Consider the following 17,500-nt stretch of genomic DNA (forward strand, 5'->3'; position numbering starts at 1 on the left):
AGATACTACAGATAGTACAGATAGTACAGATACTACTGATACTACTGATACTACAGATAGTACAGATACTACAGATAGTACAGATACTACAGATAGTACAGATAGTACAGATACTACTGATAGTACAGATACTACTGATACTACAGATAGTACAGATACTACAGATAGTACAGATACTACAGATACTACAGATAGTACAGATACTACAGATACTACAGATAGTACAGATAGTACAGATACTACAGATAGTACTGATACTACAGATAGTACAGATACTACAGATAGTACAGATACTACTGATACTACAGATAGTACAGATACTACTGATAGTACAGATACTACTGATACTACAGATACTACAGATAGTACAGATACTACAGATACTACAGATAGTACAGATACTACAGATACTACAGATAGTACAGATACTACTGATACTACAGATACTACAGATAGTACAGATACTACTGATAGTACAGATACTACAGATACTACAGATAGTACAGATACTACAGATAGTACAGATACTACAGATAGTACAGATAGTACAGATACTACAGATACTACAGATAGTACAGATACTACTGATACTACAGATAGTACAGATACTACTGATAGTACAGATAATACTGATACTACAGATAGTACAGATACTACTGATAGTACAGATACTACAGATAGTACAGATACTACAGATACTACTGATAGTACAGATACTACAGATACTACAGATAGTACAGATACTACAGATACTACTGATACTACAGATAGTACAGATACTACTGATAGTACAGATACTACTGATACTACAGATAGTACAGATACTACTGATAGTACAGATACTACTGATACTACAGATAGTACAGATACTACTGATACTACAGATAGTACAGATACTACAGATAGTACTGATACTACTGATAGTACAGATAGTACAGATACTACAGATAGTACAGATACTACTGATAGTACAGATACTACTGATACTACTGATAGTACTGATAGTACAGATACTACTCTAAACCTGTTTGAGATCATGTTTATGATCCTGATGACATCAGCAGCTGGGTGGCGTTTTCAGAGGTCAAAGGTCAGGGGGTGTGGCTCTGCAGTAATGTTTAAATCCCTTCCGCTGGGAGGTGAAAATCTATCGCCATCGCGATATCAACATGCGCAATATACATGATGGTGTTCTGCGCATTTAATGGTCAATATATTTGACCAATCAGATGAAGCCCTGCTGCCCTAGATAATAAATTAAAAGACATTCAGATCATTGACGGAAGAAGAGAATAGAGAGAGAAAGAAAATGAAACTGTACCGTGGAAACTTCCACTTTGATTTCTTTTTTTTGGTTTGGTCCATGTCCCATCTGCTAATATGGAGGAGGAGGGGTTTTACTGCAGCCAGCCACCAGGGGGGGATTGAAATGATTGGGCTTCACTCCAGAGGAGCTGTGATGTCGTCCATCTTTATTTAGTCTGTTTGTCCGATTGGACAGATTTATTGACGAGAGCCAATCAGGAAAAGGCTGCTCTGACAACCCCTCACTTTATTAACAAGCATCATAGAAACATTTAATACACTGAAAGAAAACTTCTAATAATGTTAATATTCATGAGATATTCATGAGAAATATATTTATATTGTGACCCCACCAGGGGGCGACTCCACTGGTAGTTTCTATAGAGTCTATAGAAAGTGACTTCTCACTTTATAACGTCAGGAAACATTCAGGAGTTTATGTCTCAGTCTCTAGTTTCAAGTCAGTAAAGTACGTGATCGATATCGGTATCTGATCGGATCTGATCGGTATCTGATCGGATCTGATCGGTATCTGATCGGTATCTGATCGGTATCTGATCGGATCTGATCGGTATCGGATCTGATCTGATCGGTATCTGATCGGTATCAGGTGGGAAAGTTTGTGTTGTTTTCTGCCTGATCGGACGTTTGATCTTTCAGTTCGTGGTCGTTTCCTCTGCTCGCTCACTTCCTGTCTCTCCTCATCCAGAGTCCCGTCACCTGCGGTTGTCGGGGTCGTTGCTAGGCGACCAGCCAGAGATCACCATCTCTCAGCATCACAGCTCCTCCGACTCGTCGTCTCTGGCCCCTCTGGTGGAGCAGGAGGGCGAAGCCTACCTGGAGAAGGTCGGAGGCGTGCGGCGCCATACGGTGGCCAACGCACACTCAGACGTGCGGCTGCTGTCGGCCTCAGGCAGGATACACGCCGGAACAGGCAGGAACAACGGGGTGGGGGGTGGGGCCGGTGGTGTGAGGTTTTTGGTAGGGGGCGGGCCGATGAGTCCCAGGCCCTTCTCCAGCCAACCAGACATGGTGGAGTCTCCGAGGGGCGGAGTTATCTGCCTTCCTGACAGCTAACGGACCAATCACAGCCAGACATTATATGAATGGAAAGACAAAGGATTGGGAAGAAACCACGGAGCAGGAAACAGGAAGGAGGAACTTGTTGTGTCGCTCCTCTGAAACTGATCCAGGGTCAGACTCTCGACCTGTTTTACAAACCTCTGAATAATAAAGATCATGAATTAAACTCTGTTCTGTCTGATTGAAGAGGATTATTTAACGAGATGAAGTTCGACTGGAGCACAAACGAAAGTGAGCGACATTGTCTGCTTCCGTTGTCACTCACCTGTTTCTGTCGCTCTGCCTCGACTCCTCCTGCACAGACTCTACCGAGATGACGTCACCACCACAAGATGGCAGCGTTTGTGTCTGAGATATTTTAGTTTCATTTCTGGAGGAAGTGGAGACGTGTCGTCGTCTTTATTTACAGTCTGTGTTAGAAACGAGTGGCTCTGTATCGCTGTAGCTGCTCCAGGTTCAGTCTAAATCTTTTATTACAGGAAGTTTAATCTGTATTTATTTATTTAAAACGTATATTTACAGCCGTGAGGTAAATGTAGTGACGTCTGATGGATTCAATTAAAGAACCTCAAAACTACACATGTAGAGTAATCGAGTAAATGTACTTTGTTACATTCCGAAAGTTTTGTTTGTTGACCCAGATGTTTACATTTGAGCTGTAAATTGAACTTTGGCCTGATGGGGGCGCCACAGAAAAAGATTAGACCGTCTAATATTCAGATCTATTGTCTGTCACTGCACCAACATGGAGTCAGGAAAGTGTCTCCGAACGTTTACATGTGAAACTCATGGAAACGTGATGATCATCAGGTGACTCTGGATTAAACCGCCTGACCTTTGACCTTAAAGCCACACACCGACTGGTCAGGTCACAGTTCAGATCTAATCCCTCCACTTGAAGCTTGTCCGAGGTAATCAGATTACATCTGGAACCTGAGCAACGTTCAGACACAAATCAGCTGCTCCGCTGCCCCCTGGTGGTGTTTTTGAACTCTGACTTCAAAGTCAGTCAAACTGATAAATCTAAAAAAATGATCTTTCTTAAAGTGATATTATTATTATTATTTCTAGTAAAAATAACTTTGTGTTCTGTAGTAAACAGTTTCCAAGGCGTCTCGTCTCGGACTCAGGAATCTGTCCCAGTGTCCCAAACCTGACTTCCTGTTTGACAGAACCAGGATGTTCTGTTTCCTGTTCTGCTTGGTCACCTCTGCTCTCTGGTTACATTTAAACTGTCAGCGCCACCTGCTGTTCACTCTGGAAAAAAAAAAGAAGTAATGTTTAAAAGGTTTTATTAACGTTTTTTAAATGTGAAACTGTGTGAACGACACCGACCTTTAAAACTACAGGTGTTATTAGCACTGTGATAATAGTAATAAATAATCATATTATATAATACATAAACTTTATTTTTATATGAATCTTTACTTAAACTTAATATATACCTTTATTTAACTGTATATAAATCTGTATGTTACAACATTAAACTGTATATAAGCTGCACGGACGTGTAAACCTGCAGCTCCGCCTGCAGCAGCTGAATCATGACGAACATGATGTCATAACGAACATGATGTCATAACGAACATGATATCATATATGATCATATGACACCAGACCGCTGCTCATACCTGCTGGTAGTACTCGAGTACTTGTAATGGGGTATTTTTACTTTGCTGCCGTGGTACTTTTACTACAGTAAATGATCGGATTTCTTCTTCCACCACAGCGAGTGTTTTATTAAGAACCTGATTCAAATTAAATTACAGCCTATGTTAAAAAATACAGCAACAGATTTTTCAACTTTTTTTCTTACAGCAACCAGCAAACATCCAATCACAGAGCTTCAAAACCAGCAAACATCCAATCACAGAGCTTCAAATCCAGTCGTGTGCACATCGTCCTGAGTCGTGTGACGTTCAGGAGCTCGATGGAAAACACGAGGAGAAACACGAGGAGAAACACGAGGAGAAACGCTTCAGCTCCGTCATTTAAACCGATTCTTCATCAGTGAGAGTTGCTGACGTTTTCAGTCTCTGGTTATTTCTTCTCCACATGTTCACGTAAACACACACGGCCTCAGAGGTCAGAGGTCAGTCTACTGGTTGACTACTGTGACGTCTCTATGGTAACCAGGTCACGGCGGGGTCACAGGTCAGCCGCTGACGGCTGCTCCACTCGTCCGTCTCCTCTCGCCGTCACCCCCTAATGGCAAGTCTATGTAAGTGCAGATTTTACTTCATTTTGATTGGCTTCGGTGTCAGGTCCCTGTCCTCTGATTGGCCAGCCAACAGGGCACCTCTCCACACCTGGAAACAGTGAAAACCAGTTTGTTAATCTCTCGGCTGTGTTTGACTTCATGTGTCTCTGCACAGCGCTGGCGTAACGTGATGCATGATGGGTAGAAACAGGGCGGGAGCAGACATGTTCTCCGGCTGCAGCACGGAACCTCCTCTGTGACGACTCTGCTCTGATTGGCTGAAGGCTTCACAACTCAAATGACGTGTTATAAGTTTGATTCCAATTCAGATCTATTTATTTCTCTGCAGAGAGGACGAGATGTTTTTAATCTCCTCGTGTCAGTCCCATATTTATTGACACACTTTACACTAGAGATGTAATTGTAACAACAGTTTAGTTCAGGAGTTTGTTTCATTCCCGTCGGTCGGACTCCGCAGGGTCACACTCAAACTACAGATTTTATTGATATAATTAGATTAAATTTGTGTCAGTTTCAGGATATTTTGCTCCCTCGTTCATACAGATAGTAAATATCACTAAACACGTCACAGTGAGCGGAGCCGTCCTGTCGAAGCTGCAGGTTCTGACCCAGCCCTCGGATACTATGACTGAGCGTAGCACGTTTTCAATGTAGCAGTAAGTAATCGAACGGTAAACGTATACAATCGAGAAAAGTCATGAACAAATGATGGAAATGTCCTAATATTCTAAACGATAAAGTGACAGATTGAATTTGATAACGCGTGTGTACCTTTCCCTCGGCGTCGGCTGGCTGCTCAGGAAACTGAGCTGCTGCTCCAGACGACAAACTCTGAAGGCCAGATAACAGGAGGAGAGGACCAGCAGGAAGACACTGAGACACAATCACAGGGAACTCACAGTCAGAGAAAACTTCACCAGAGCACTGAAGGAAGTTGTAACTTAATTTAAAAGAAAGTCACGTTACAGGAATATTGGAAGGAAAAGATGTAATATTAGGAGAATAAAAAGTTTCTTTGTCTTATTCATCTTCTATCTCATTATTTCCTTTACAGATATTTTTCAATCAGATCAAATTTTACTCGTTTGTATAATAAATATTTTTAGATTTTTCAGAGAATGACTTAGGAATCTTCTGCTGATGATACCGATGTACTTTTACTCGTTGTGAGGTATTTAAAGTTGTTGTATTAGTTCACGTACTGAAGTAAAGAATCTGAAAATTGTATAAAAGTGAAAGTGTTTTTCCACAGTGAACTCGTTTCCTCGTCACTGTTCATCCGAACCTGGATAACAAACCTTCTCGTATCGAGAGGGAACAGAACGTGTTTCAATGAGAGTTGAGTGGCTGTGGACCTGCTGCAACCTGAACAACGACCTGCAGGAGGCAGCACTGACCAACAACACAATAAATAATAAACTGGAGCGACTGACTCGTAACACAACTGACACTGATGCTGTGGTTAACATTGTTAACACACGCATCTGTTTCCTGTGGATTCAGCATCTAACCATGACCACTTCGATTCAGAGTGAATGTTTGTGCCTCTACAGATGAAATGATTTTGTGGGGCCGTGTTGTGTATCTTCTGGAGGATTGTGGTGCGTTCAGGGACTCACAGCAGGATGAAGACTTTGAGCAGCTGGTACTCCATGTGGCCCAGTTCAGGTACCGGTTCTGTCAGCAGGATCTTCTCGGTCTCCAGGCTGCTGTCTACACAAACCAGAGGACAATACATCTCACTGTCTGCAACACTTCTGATTGACAGGTGGGCGGGCCTACCTACCGGTCAGCGTGAGCGTGTGCGTGCTGAAGGGCGTGTCGGCCACGAGGCTGGGGGAGGAGCTTCCCAGCAGGTCTGGGAGGGACGAGGAGACGGCGGGGAGCGACGGTTTCCTCCTCCACTTCAACACCTCTGGAAACTCGTCCTGACAGAGACACACATGGATTCTAACTCAGATATTACATCTCTCTAAAGGAGTGAAGCGAATCGGTACCAAAGAAATCGGTTATGTCGCAATTCACAGTGAAATATAAGAGAAATGAAAACAGTGTTGGCTGCTGCAGCTACTGAGTCGTTTTATCTGTCATCACCTGTCAATCATCACCTGTCAATCATCACCTGTCAATCATCACCTGTCAATCATCACCTGCATCAGTTTATATGAAGGTAAATGTAAAACTAGGAACTGAATCCAGGAGATCGACAGAAGGTTTTTATGTCGTTAAAAACAAACTTTAAAAAATGAGAATCTTTTGAATCTTTTATGTTCGGTTTTGTGACTTTCTCGTCTTCATTTGATCTTTAACTCATCACATCACTTTTGCTAGGTTGTAAAATACTGATGATTAACTCATCTCATCTTTATTTGATCTTTTTATTTGTAAATTCATATTATTGTTAATATTTCATTGATTTTTCATTTGAACTTAAAAAAAAGTTGGTGAAAGCTGCTTCAAAATAAGTGATGTCTGATAAAAGTGTTTATGAATGAATATTGTTACCATTGACAGAGAACTGGGCTCCTCCAGGAACAGTTTCACACTCAGACTCTTCCCGTTCACCTGCAGACACACAAACACACAAAGAGACCAACACACACACACACACACACACACACACACACACACAAGGAGACCAACACACACACACACACAAAGAGAGAAACACACACACAAACACACAAAGAGAGAAACACACACACACACACACACCAACAGTCAGACGCCATCAAACTGGAGTCATGAGGATGTTCTGTAAATTATTAATACATTAATAAAAAACACTGTCTGTACTGTGACGTCTGTCTGTCTGTACTGTGACGTCTGTCTGTCTGTACTGTGACGTCTGTCTGTCTGTACTGTGACGTCTGTCTGTCTGTACTGTGACGCCTGTCTGTCTGTAATGTGACGTCTGTCTGTCTGTACTGTGACGTCTGTCTGTGACGTCTGTCTGTCTGTACTGTGACGTCTGTCTGTCTGTACTGTGACGCCTGTCTGTCTGTACTGTGACATCTGTCTGTGACGTCTGTCTGTCTGTACTGTGACGTCTGTCTGTCTGTAATGTGACGTCTGTCTGTCTGTAATGTGACGTCTGTCTGTCTGTACTGTGACGTCTGACTGTCTGTACTGTGACATCTGTCTGTCTGTACTGTGACGTCTGTCTGTCTGTACTGTGTCTGTCTGTACTGAAAGTTTCATCCTTACTAACCTGCAGATGAGTGCAGATCCTCCGCAAGACGTCATAGACACTGTCTCTGGACAGCAGGGACACAAACACATACTGCAGACAGACAGACAGACAGAAGGACGAACAGACACACAGACAGACAGACAGACAGACAGACAGACAGACAGACAGACAGACACACAGACAGAAGGACGAACAGACAGACAGACAGACAGACAGACAGACAGAAGGACGAACAGACAGAAGGACGAACAGACAGACAGACAGACAGAAGGACAGAAGGACGAACAGACAGACAGACAGACAGAAGGACGAACAGACAGACAGACAGACAGACAGACAGACAGAAGGACGAACAGACACACAGACAGACAGACAGACAGACAGACAGACAGACAGACAGACAGACAGACACACAGACAGACAGACACACAGACAGACAGACACACAGACAGACAGAAGGACGAACAGACAGACAGACAGACAGACAGACAGACACACAGACAGACAGACAGACAGACAGACAGACAGACAGACAGACAGACACACAGACAGACAGACACACAGACAGACAGACACACAGACACACAGACACACAGACAGAAGGACGAACAGACAGACAGACAGACAGACAGACAGAAGGACGAACAGACAGACAGACAGACAGACAGACAGACAGACAGACACACAGACAGACAGACAGACAGACACACAGACACACAGACACACAGACAGAAGGACGAACAGACAGACAGACAGACAGACAGACAGACAGAAGGACGAACAGACAGACAGACAGACAGACAGACAGACACACAGACAGACAGACAGACAGACAGACACACAGACACACAGACACACAGACAGAAGGACGAACAGACAGACAGACAGACAGACAGACAGACAGACAGAAGGACGAACAGACAGACAGACAGACAGACAGACAGACAGACAGAAGGACGAACAGACAGACAGACAGACAGACAGACAGACAGACAGACAGACAGAAGGACGAACAGACAGACAGACAGACAGACAGACAGACAGAAGGACGAACAGACAGACAGACAGACAGACAGACAGACAGACAGAAGGACGAACAGACAGACAGACAGACAGACAGACAGACAGAACAGGTCAGTGTACAGTTACTTTCTTACATTTATAAAATCAAACCTCAAACTTTAAAATCTTAATCTCACATCTGAGCATCTAAATTATATAGAGAAGTTTTTTTGTGCTTGTAATTCTCGGTTGTATCTAAACACTTTAGTATTCGCTGATCTATAAATATGTAAATGAGCTCCTCATGTGTCTCCACCCCCTCAGCTCTGATTTATCAAACATCTGATAACGTGTTGGTAACGTTAGATAATAACAGATGTTTGGAGGAAATAACTTGTTCACGACCCTCTGACTTTATGGTCCTGGCTCCTGTTACCTTCTGTCCAGTGTCCATGGTGATGGCGAGTCCGTTCGGCACCAGGCCGGCGGTTTTGTGCTTCTTCACCAGACGAACCGACACCACGGGGATACAAACCTGCAGGAGCACAACACAGCCGTTCAGAAAACAAGCCACTTTGACCCACTGACCTTTAACCTTTCACCTGAACCAACAAATATCTGGACCAGACACACACATACAGGACTGAGAGGACTCATATACATGTGTGTACATGTGTGTACATGTGTGTACATGTGTGTACAGGGATCATGTGTGTACATGTGTGTACATAGATCATATGTGTACATGTGTGTACAGGGATCATGTGTGTACATGTGTGTACAGGGATCATGTGTGTACATGTGTGTACATGTGTGTACAGGGATCATGTGTGTACGTGTTCTGGTCATTTACCATTTCTCTCTGGACTCATGATCTCAGAGCTGATTACTACTCGACTCTGACTTGAGGACGAGATCACATGAGACTTTATGATCCTGCATCAATAATTCAGCCAACACGGTTTCTACAGGAAATGTTTTTGTTCTTGTCTTCAGACTCTAAGATGGAATGTGTCCATGTTAGGTTTAGTTTGTGTTAGTAATAGTTTCTTTGTGTGAGAAGTCTGTGATAAGGGGAACACATTTATCTGTAACACAATGTGTCACATGAAACAAGCTCTGGGTACGAGGTGGAACACTTCTGATGGTTGACCAATCACAAGAGAGAAACTCCTCTGACTCCGTGAGGACGAAGAACGAGAGATGAACTGAAAATGTCTTCACTCACCTTGATGTCTTTACCAAACAGGTTCGCATAGAAACACAACCAGTTTCTGGAGATGTACAGTCGCCCCTGCAACAGGATGTCCCTCAACAACGCACACGAGTACACTGCAGGAGAAGAAGAAGAAGAGGAGGAGGAGGAGGAGGAGGAGGAGGAGGAGGAAGAAGAAGAAGAAGAAGAAGAAGAAGAAGAAGAAGAAGAAGACAGGTAAGCTGGACTGAATCTTGAATCAAAATGTTTCCATGGAGATCTGGAGACACAGTGTGGACCTTTCATCAGGATCTCCTCTTGAGGAACAGTCTGGAACAGTTTGTGGTACTGAGAGTTGTATTTGCTGACCGTCTGTGGAAACAAACACAATCAATCATTTATGTTTCTGTAATCATGTGAGAACATGTATAATAACATGTATAATAACATGTATAATAACATGTATAATAACATGTATAATAACATGTATAATAACATGTATCCAGACGTGTAGCACTGATATGATTGGAATAGATATTAATAAAGTAAACCAAACTGTTGTTGCTGGTGTGCACCAGAGATCTATTCTGGATCCGTTAAGATTTACATTGCACATGTATAAAAACTAATGTCAGCTTCTATGCAGATGATTCAGTTTTATTTGTCCCAGCAGCCCGAGGAGCTCCAGAAAATGGACCTTTTATTAGTGTTTTCATTATTATTATTAACTGAGTTCATTCATCTATAAAAATAGTAACAGGTAAACTTTAACAGAATATTGATTTCCTTTTTCCAACACTGACGCACTTCAGGAGAGTTTCTTCCTTAAACAACGAAAGCAGCATATTTGTGATCTGGCCAATTAAAGCACATTAATATAGTTGTGTTCTTCTTCATGAGTTTGTTGACATGCTGAAGCAGTGTTTGACCGACACAGGACGTCTCCGAGCTGAGCTGAATACAAATAATAACAACAATGACAATAATAATAAGTAGAAAATGACTTCTGTCTGCTTCTAGTATTTTCTAATTATTGCTTCTTAACAATAAACTACAGAGCAGCTACAATCAGTCAATGAATCAATCAATCAATTCAGAATGTGCTGCTGTTTCATTCAAGAGGTTTCATGTCACCTGGAGCTCTGGCAAACTAAGATTGAAGGAAAAGATCTGATCAAGTCAAACTACGCAGCTTCTTTCTGGGATGTTTGAGTTTGGATCCTGAAGTTCGACATGAAACAAACTGTGCACCTGCACGTCTGCTCTCTGAGAACCAGACGCTGACTTCCTGTTTCCTGTCTGAAGGAACAAAGACTCAAAACAACAGCAAATACAAGCTGAAGCTCCTGAAGCTGCTTTCAACGTGTAATTCACCAATTAAACTGCGGAGGTGGTTTCTCTCTTCCAAATGAAATATCATAGAGATAAAGCTCATGAAACAATAATCATATAATAATAAATAATGAAGGATAATAAAGTAATTTTAGTTTGACAGATGTGAACTAAAGCAGAAAATGTGGAAGTGTTGGATTTTATAAGATGATTAAATGTTTTTAATGAACTAAAAGTGTCACACAAACAAAAAGTTTCCTCCATTGTCCCAAAACTCTTAAAGTGTCAATCACTCTCGTACTGATACGTGTTGATTTACTGTTCACACACACACACACACACACACACACACACACACACACACACATTCTTCACAGAGACGCTCCCCACCCTGCAGGCCATCTTCTACCCAGTCCAGGTAAAACACACGGAAACACACAACTGCATGTGTTCTTTGTATGTTCTGTAACTTTCATTAGATCCAAAGTGTGTGTGTGACCTGTGTGTGTGTGTGACCTGTGTGTGTGTGACCTGTGTGTGACCTGTGTGTGTGTGTGACCTGTGTGTGTGTGTGTGTGACCTGTGTGTGACCTGTGTGTGTGTGTGTGACCTGTGTGTGTGACCTGTGTGTGACCTGTGTGTGTGTGTGTGACCTGTGTGTGTGTGACCTGTGTGTGTGACCTGTGTGTGACCTGTGTGTGTGTGTGTGACCTGTGTGTGTGACCTGTGTGTGTGTGTGTGACCTGTGTGTGTGACCTGTGTGTGTGTGTGTGACCTGTGTGTGACCTGTGTGTGACCTGTGTGTGTGTGTGTGTGTGTGTGTGTGTGTGACCTGTGTGTGTGTGTGTGACCTGTGTGTGTGACCTGTGTGTGTGTGTGTGACCTGTGTGTGACCTGTGTGTGTGTGTGTGACCTGTGTGTGTGTGTGTGTGACCTGTGTGTGACCTGTGTGTGACCTGTGTGACCTGTGTGTGTGTGTGTGACCTGTGTGTGTGTGTGTGACCTGTGTGTGTGTGACCTGTGTGTGACCTGTGTGTGACCTGTGTGTGTGTGTGTGACCTGTGTGTGTGTGTGACCTGTGTGTGACCTGTGTGTGACCTGTGTGTGACCTGTGTGTGTGTGTGTGACCTGTGTGTGTGACCTGTGTGTGACCTGTGTGTGTGTGTGTGACCTGTGTGTGACCTGTGTGTGTGTGTGTGACCTGTGTGTGTGTGTGTGACCTGTGTGTGACCTGTGTGTGACCTGTGTGTGACCTGTGTGTGTGTGTGTGACCTGTGTGTGACCTGTGTGTGACCTGTGGGACTCACTGATCCTCTGTAGCACTTCTTCACGTCTTCATACGTCAGGTCATCGATCAGCTGCAGCCTGTGGGACACATCACATGACATCACATGACATCACATGACATCATCATCAGCTGTAAGTTGGTGTCATCAGGAGTCATGTGACAGGAAGTGACCACACGTCGTCTAACAGTGGAGCTGCAGATTCACAGTCACTCACGAATGTTTGAGTTTTGAATTGTTAATCAAAAGTTTAAATGTTGTAACAGGTTTATTTAAACTTTCATTAACTTTTGGACAATTTACAGCAACAAGGTGTTAAACCACCTTCTAACAGGGTTTGAGATATTTGGTTTAACAAATCAAGTACACACACACACACACACACACACACACACACACACACACTCATGTAAATGAAGTCACGAGAGCTGGAGGCAAATCAACATGAAGTTCATGCAAAAATAAAAACAGCCGACAAATACGGGACGATTTACCAGCAGCTCAGTTATTAGTAATCTGTTTATATAAAGACCATCAGTGACTGTATATAAAGAGGATCAGTGACTGTATATAAAGAGGATCAGTGACTGTATATATAGAGGATCAGTGACTGTATATAAAGAGGATCAGTGACTGTATATAAAGACCATCAGTGACTGTATATAAAGAGGATCAGTGACTGTATATATAGAGGATCAGTGACTGTATATAAAGATGATCAGTGACTGTATATAAAGAGGATCAGTGACTGTATATAAAGACCATCAGTGACTGTATATAAAGAGGATCACTGACTGTATATAAAGAGGATCAGTGACTGTATATAAAGACCATCAGTGACTGTATATAAAGAGGATCAGTGACTGTATATAAAGATGATCAGTGACTGTATATAAAGATGATCAGTGACTGTATATAAAGATGATCAGTGACTTTATATAAAGATGATCAGTGACTGTATATAAAGACCATCAGTGACTGTATATAAAGACCATCAGTGACTGTATATAAAGATGATCAGTGACTGTATATAAAGAGGATCAGTGACTGTATATAAAGAGGATCAGTGACTGTATATAAAGATGATCAGTGACTGTATATAAAGAGGATCAGTGACTGTATATAAAGATGATCAGTGACTGTATATAAAGATGATCAGTGACTGTATATAAAGAGGATCAGTGACTGTATATAAAGATGATCAGTGACTGTATATAAAGATGATCAGTGACTGTATATAAAGACCATCAGTGACTGTATATAAAGAGGATCAGTGACTGTATATAAAGATGATCAGTGACTGTATATAAAGATGATCAGTGACTGTATATAAAGACCATCAGTGACTGTATATAAAGAGGATCAGTGACTGTATATAAAGATGATCAGTGACTGTATATAAAGACCATCAGTGACTGTATATAAAGATGATCAGTGACTGTAAGTTTATTTTTTTAATCAGAACGATATTACTTTAACTTTTCTTCTCAGTCACTAATAATATTGAAGTTGTCCCGACACAAACTTTTGAAGTTATAAATGATGATTGTGGTTCTATGAACACTGAACGTTCCCACCGTCAGACACTGATTCAGTTTGGTTCACTGCATCATGGAGTTCAGGGAGTGTGTGAAAGGAGGGATTGTCTACAAGAGTGACACACACACACACACACACACACACACACACACACACACACACACACACACACACACACTCACAATAAAGGACTAATTATTCAGTGTGAATAGGGAAACTGGAGCAGAGAAACAAGCTGCGTTCACACACGAGTAAACTCTGGTTCGTCAGAGTTGAGGGTGAAATCAAATCAAATGTTATATAAAAAAATGTAACTAAAAATATTAGGTCCACTGCTACACTACTCTACAAATGTTACTCTATATAATTTTAATGAAATTATTGTTTTAATTGGTTTGAGTATTTTCACGGCGGATGTCCGGACGCGTCCTGTCTCACGTCACCCTGACGACGGAGCCGAACCTTGAGGGTAACATGGAGGAGACGGGGGACGGGGGGGGGGGGGGGCGTGACAGATGCATCATTAATAAACCGTGTGAGCATATTGTCCCGTTAGCGACCGAGCTAACAAACAATTTCACAAGTTTAAAATTACGTTTTTGGTCCGTCCCCTTCCGCTACGTATCCAAGATGGCGTCTAATGCCCGCGTCCATCTTTTCACACTCAGATGTCTGAGCGTTGTTTCACCATCAGGGATTTATCACTCACTTCCTGTTGACACACTTGAACACACAATGCACTCAAAACAATTAGTGTGAACTGAGACACAATCACATCATGATGATTTCACACATAATAAAACTCCATGTCTCCGTCCATGGACTCAATATTAATGATTAATTAAAAACTGACACTTGACGTTGGACAGTTTCTCACACGTTGGTCTGAGGAACTTTCACATCTGATATTCAGGTTCTGAAACAAACGTGAGAAAGATTCCTGAGACTCGTCTTTTCTGAGCTTTTACGAAACTCAGTAAAACGTAACTGTGGACTCGAGTCTGTGTGTGTGTGTGTGTGTGTGTGTGTGTGTGTGTGTGTGTGTGTGTGTGTGTGTGTGTGTGTGTGTCTGTGTGTGTGTCACAATTCTCTGTCAGGAGAAATGAATTAAGGCTTTAAACAAACACACACGTTGTCCTTCCCATCAGCCTCTCTCTCTGAGCTCTGCTGCTTGGAAACGTGAGCTGAATGCACATGCTGCAGACACACACACACACACACACGCACACACACACACACACACACACACACACACACACACAGCCTCTGATCCTCCAGCTTGTTTTGTACGTGACAGGAATAACAGAGCAGAGAGAGACACTGAGGCTTTTCCCTCTTTATGTATTGTCTCTGCTGCACGTGTCCTTTCATCTGCTGCCAGACACACACAAACAGACACACACACACAAACACACACAGACACACACACACAGTAATGAGCAGCTGATTAGGAGGAGGTGGAATGTGGTGACCCGTCTCTGGTGGAAACAACAAAATAAATAACTCTTTATTCCTCTTACTTTTCAGATGAGGATTTTAACGTCTGGACTTTATGTAAGAAAATACTGAAAATACACAACAATCTAAACAACTGCTACACAACACACTGTTCAGGATAAAACAGTAACTTCAGTTGCTTTTATTTATTTATTTTTCTACGTTTCCATTTTAAAACTCGCCTCAGTCGGATTTTTTAACCTTAAAGATGCAGTTGCTCACCTGAAGGGCAGGGGGCAGTGTCCGTCCTCCTCCCTGGGGGGCTCCAGCTCATGGGGGGGAAGGACGTCTTCGCTCTGCTCCAAGTTTTCCGACATCATCATCATCATCGGCCTGAAGAAACAAAGAGAAAGAAGAAACAAACCTGTCACCCCTAAAAAAATAAAATGGTTCATTCCATCAGCCAATCGAGTCGAGTCATGGAGGCGGGGACACCTGCTAAATACTGTGTGTGCTACTACAATAAGTACTAGATTTAATACTTAAGTGTGTACTAGAATGAGTACTAGATACTAGAGTGTGTAGTACAGTGAGTTTCTAGATTTAAAACTGCAGTGTGTGTCTGGTATCTGGTACTCATTAGAAGTGAGGTTGTTTCTGGATTAACTGAAGTGAATACTGTCCCACTGTACTTGTGTTGCTGCAGTACTGGTATTAGTGTAGTACTGGTATTAGTGTAGTACTGTTGGAGATACTGGAGGTGTGGATGAGGGAGCGCTCTGATTGGTCGGACTGAGCTGAGCTGCAGAGAAACGCTCACGTGTCGAACTCGAGCAGCGAGGATGCCCTGTCTTCTGTTACCACGGCAACGGTATGAAGAAGTGGGGACGGATCAAAGGATTTTTTTGCTCCTCGACTGAATGTCGACGTCGAGGAGATGAAAGTAAAAACAGACGGAGGCGTCATCATGTGACCTGAGATCTGTTCTGGGATTGGATCATTGTCCAGAGGGAGGCGGACGTCTGTTCTATTTTTAGCATCTTTTATCATTTTATTATTTATAATATTTTATGATTATTGTGTAACAAACATTTCCTCCGTCCGATGTGGAACTCAAAGCTGCGTCTGCAGGTCCCTGGTTCCACCTGCGCAGATATGAGTGAGGAATGAAGCACAGTTGCCATGGCGACAGGCATGATCCTCCCACACATATGCTCCCGTCCTCCTGGTTTCCATGGCGCCGAGGATCTCAGCTCACTGATTAAATCAGGGGACGCCTCAGGGACACACACACACACACACACAGCTGAGGAACACAGTGTGTAACTTTCTGCCACCAGGGGGCGCTCTCTATCACAACAATAACAAAACAGTTGTTGCCTTCGTGTTCATGCTCTCTTCAGATGAGCGCCCTCTTGAGGTGAGAATTCTCCGCCTCCGGTCATTATGTCTTTGCATCGTCATGTATTTACGTTACTCACGTGCTAGCTTGCTAAATATTAGCCTCTGTGGCATCTAGACATCGTCATGATAACATCAGCATCACAGCTGCTGTTGCCTAGCAACTGTTCTAACGACTCACACACAGTTTCTGTCTCAGTCTCTAGTTTCACGTCTTCTTCAAACAGCTGATGTTCATTTAGTGAAATATGATCATTTAGAGTCAAACAGACCATAAAGCACCGGATGTGTTGGGGGGGGGGGGATACCACAGTGTGATTGACAGCTAGTACCATCCAATGGGAGCATGTGGGCGTGTCCTCGAGCTCTCAGTCAGGCTCCACCCCCGCTCTTCCAAATATGGTTACTTCTGGTTTCAAAAAATCAAGATGGTGCTGAACACGAAGCTTCAGAGCAGCAGCTCACTGACCAGCAGGGGGCGCCACGCTGACGGTTGATTCTTGGAG

General features: G+C 42.8%; 2 protein-coding genes across 3 annotated transcripts in view; one reads left to right on the forward strand and one right to left on the reverse strand.

Annotated features, from left to right (window-relative positions):
• Positions 1 to 2,559, forward strand: part of prr5l (proline rich 5 like) — a 14,100-nt gene extending 11,541 nt beyond the window's left edge. For both annotated transcript variants that reach the window (XM_034588268.1, XM_034588267.1), the window contains exon 9: positions 2,015 to 2,559. In XM_034588268.1, the coding sequence (XP_034444159.1) occupies positions 2,015 to 2,382 (368 nt within the window). In that variant the 3' untranslated portion in view covers positions 2,383 to 2,559. The remainder of the gene's footprint in view (positions 1 to 2,014) is intronic.
• A 1,538-nt stretch (positions 2,560 to 4,097) lies between these two features.
• Positions 4,098 to 17,500, reverse strand: part of LOC117763278 (GRAM domain-containing protein 2A-like) — a 16,643-nt gene continuing 3,240 nt past the window's right edge. Inside the window, exons 2-12 of the mRNA XM_034588269.1 lie at positions 15,876 to 15,986; positions 12,639 to 12,696; positions 10,299 to 10,371; positions 10,033 to 10,136; positions 9,241 to 9,339; positions 7,821 to 7,892; positions 7,115 to 7,174; positions 6,396 to 6,537; positions 6,229 to 6,322; positions 5,381 to 5,482; positions 4,098 to 4,697 (exon numbers count right to left, since the gene is read on the reverse strand). Of these exons, the coding sequence (XP_034444160.1) occupies positions 4,649 to 4,697; positions 5,381 to 5,482; positions 6,229 to 6,322; positions 6,396 to 6,537; positions 7,115 to 7,174; positions 7,821 to 7,892; positions 9,241 to 9,339; positions 10,033 to 10,136; positions 10,299 to 10,371; positions 12,639 to 12,696; positions 15,876 to 15,982 (960 nt within the window). The 5' untranslated portion in view covers positions 15,983 to 15,986 and the 3' untranslated portion in view covers positions 4,098 to 4,648. The remainder of the gene's footprint in view (positions 4,698 to 5,380; positions 5,483 to 6,228; positions 6,323 to 6,395; positions 6,538 to 7,114; positions 7,175 to 7,820; positions 7,893 to 9,240; positions 9,340 to 10,032; positions 10,137 to 10,298; positions 10,372 to 12,638; positions 12,697 to 15,875; positions 15,987 to 17,500) is intronic.

This window comes from Hippoglossus hippoglossus, chromosome 6 (assembly GCF_009819705.1).
Source record: "Hippoglossus hippoglossus isolate fHipHip1 chromosome 6, fHipHip1.pri, whole genome shotgun sequence".
Taxonomy (NCBI): Eukaryota; Metazoa; Chordata; class Actinopteri; order Pleuronectiformes; family Pleuronectidae; genus Hippoglossus; species Hippoglossus hippoglossus.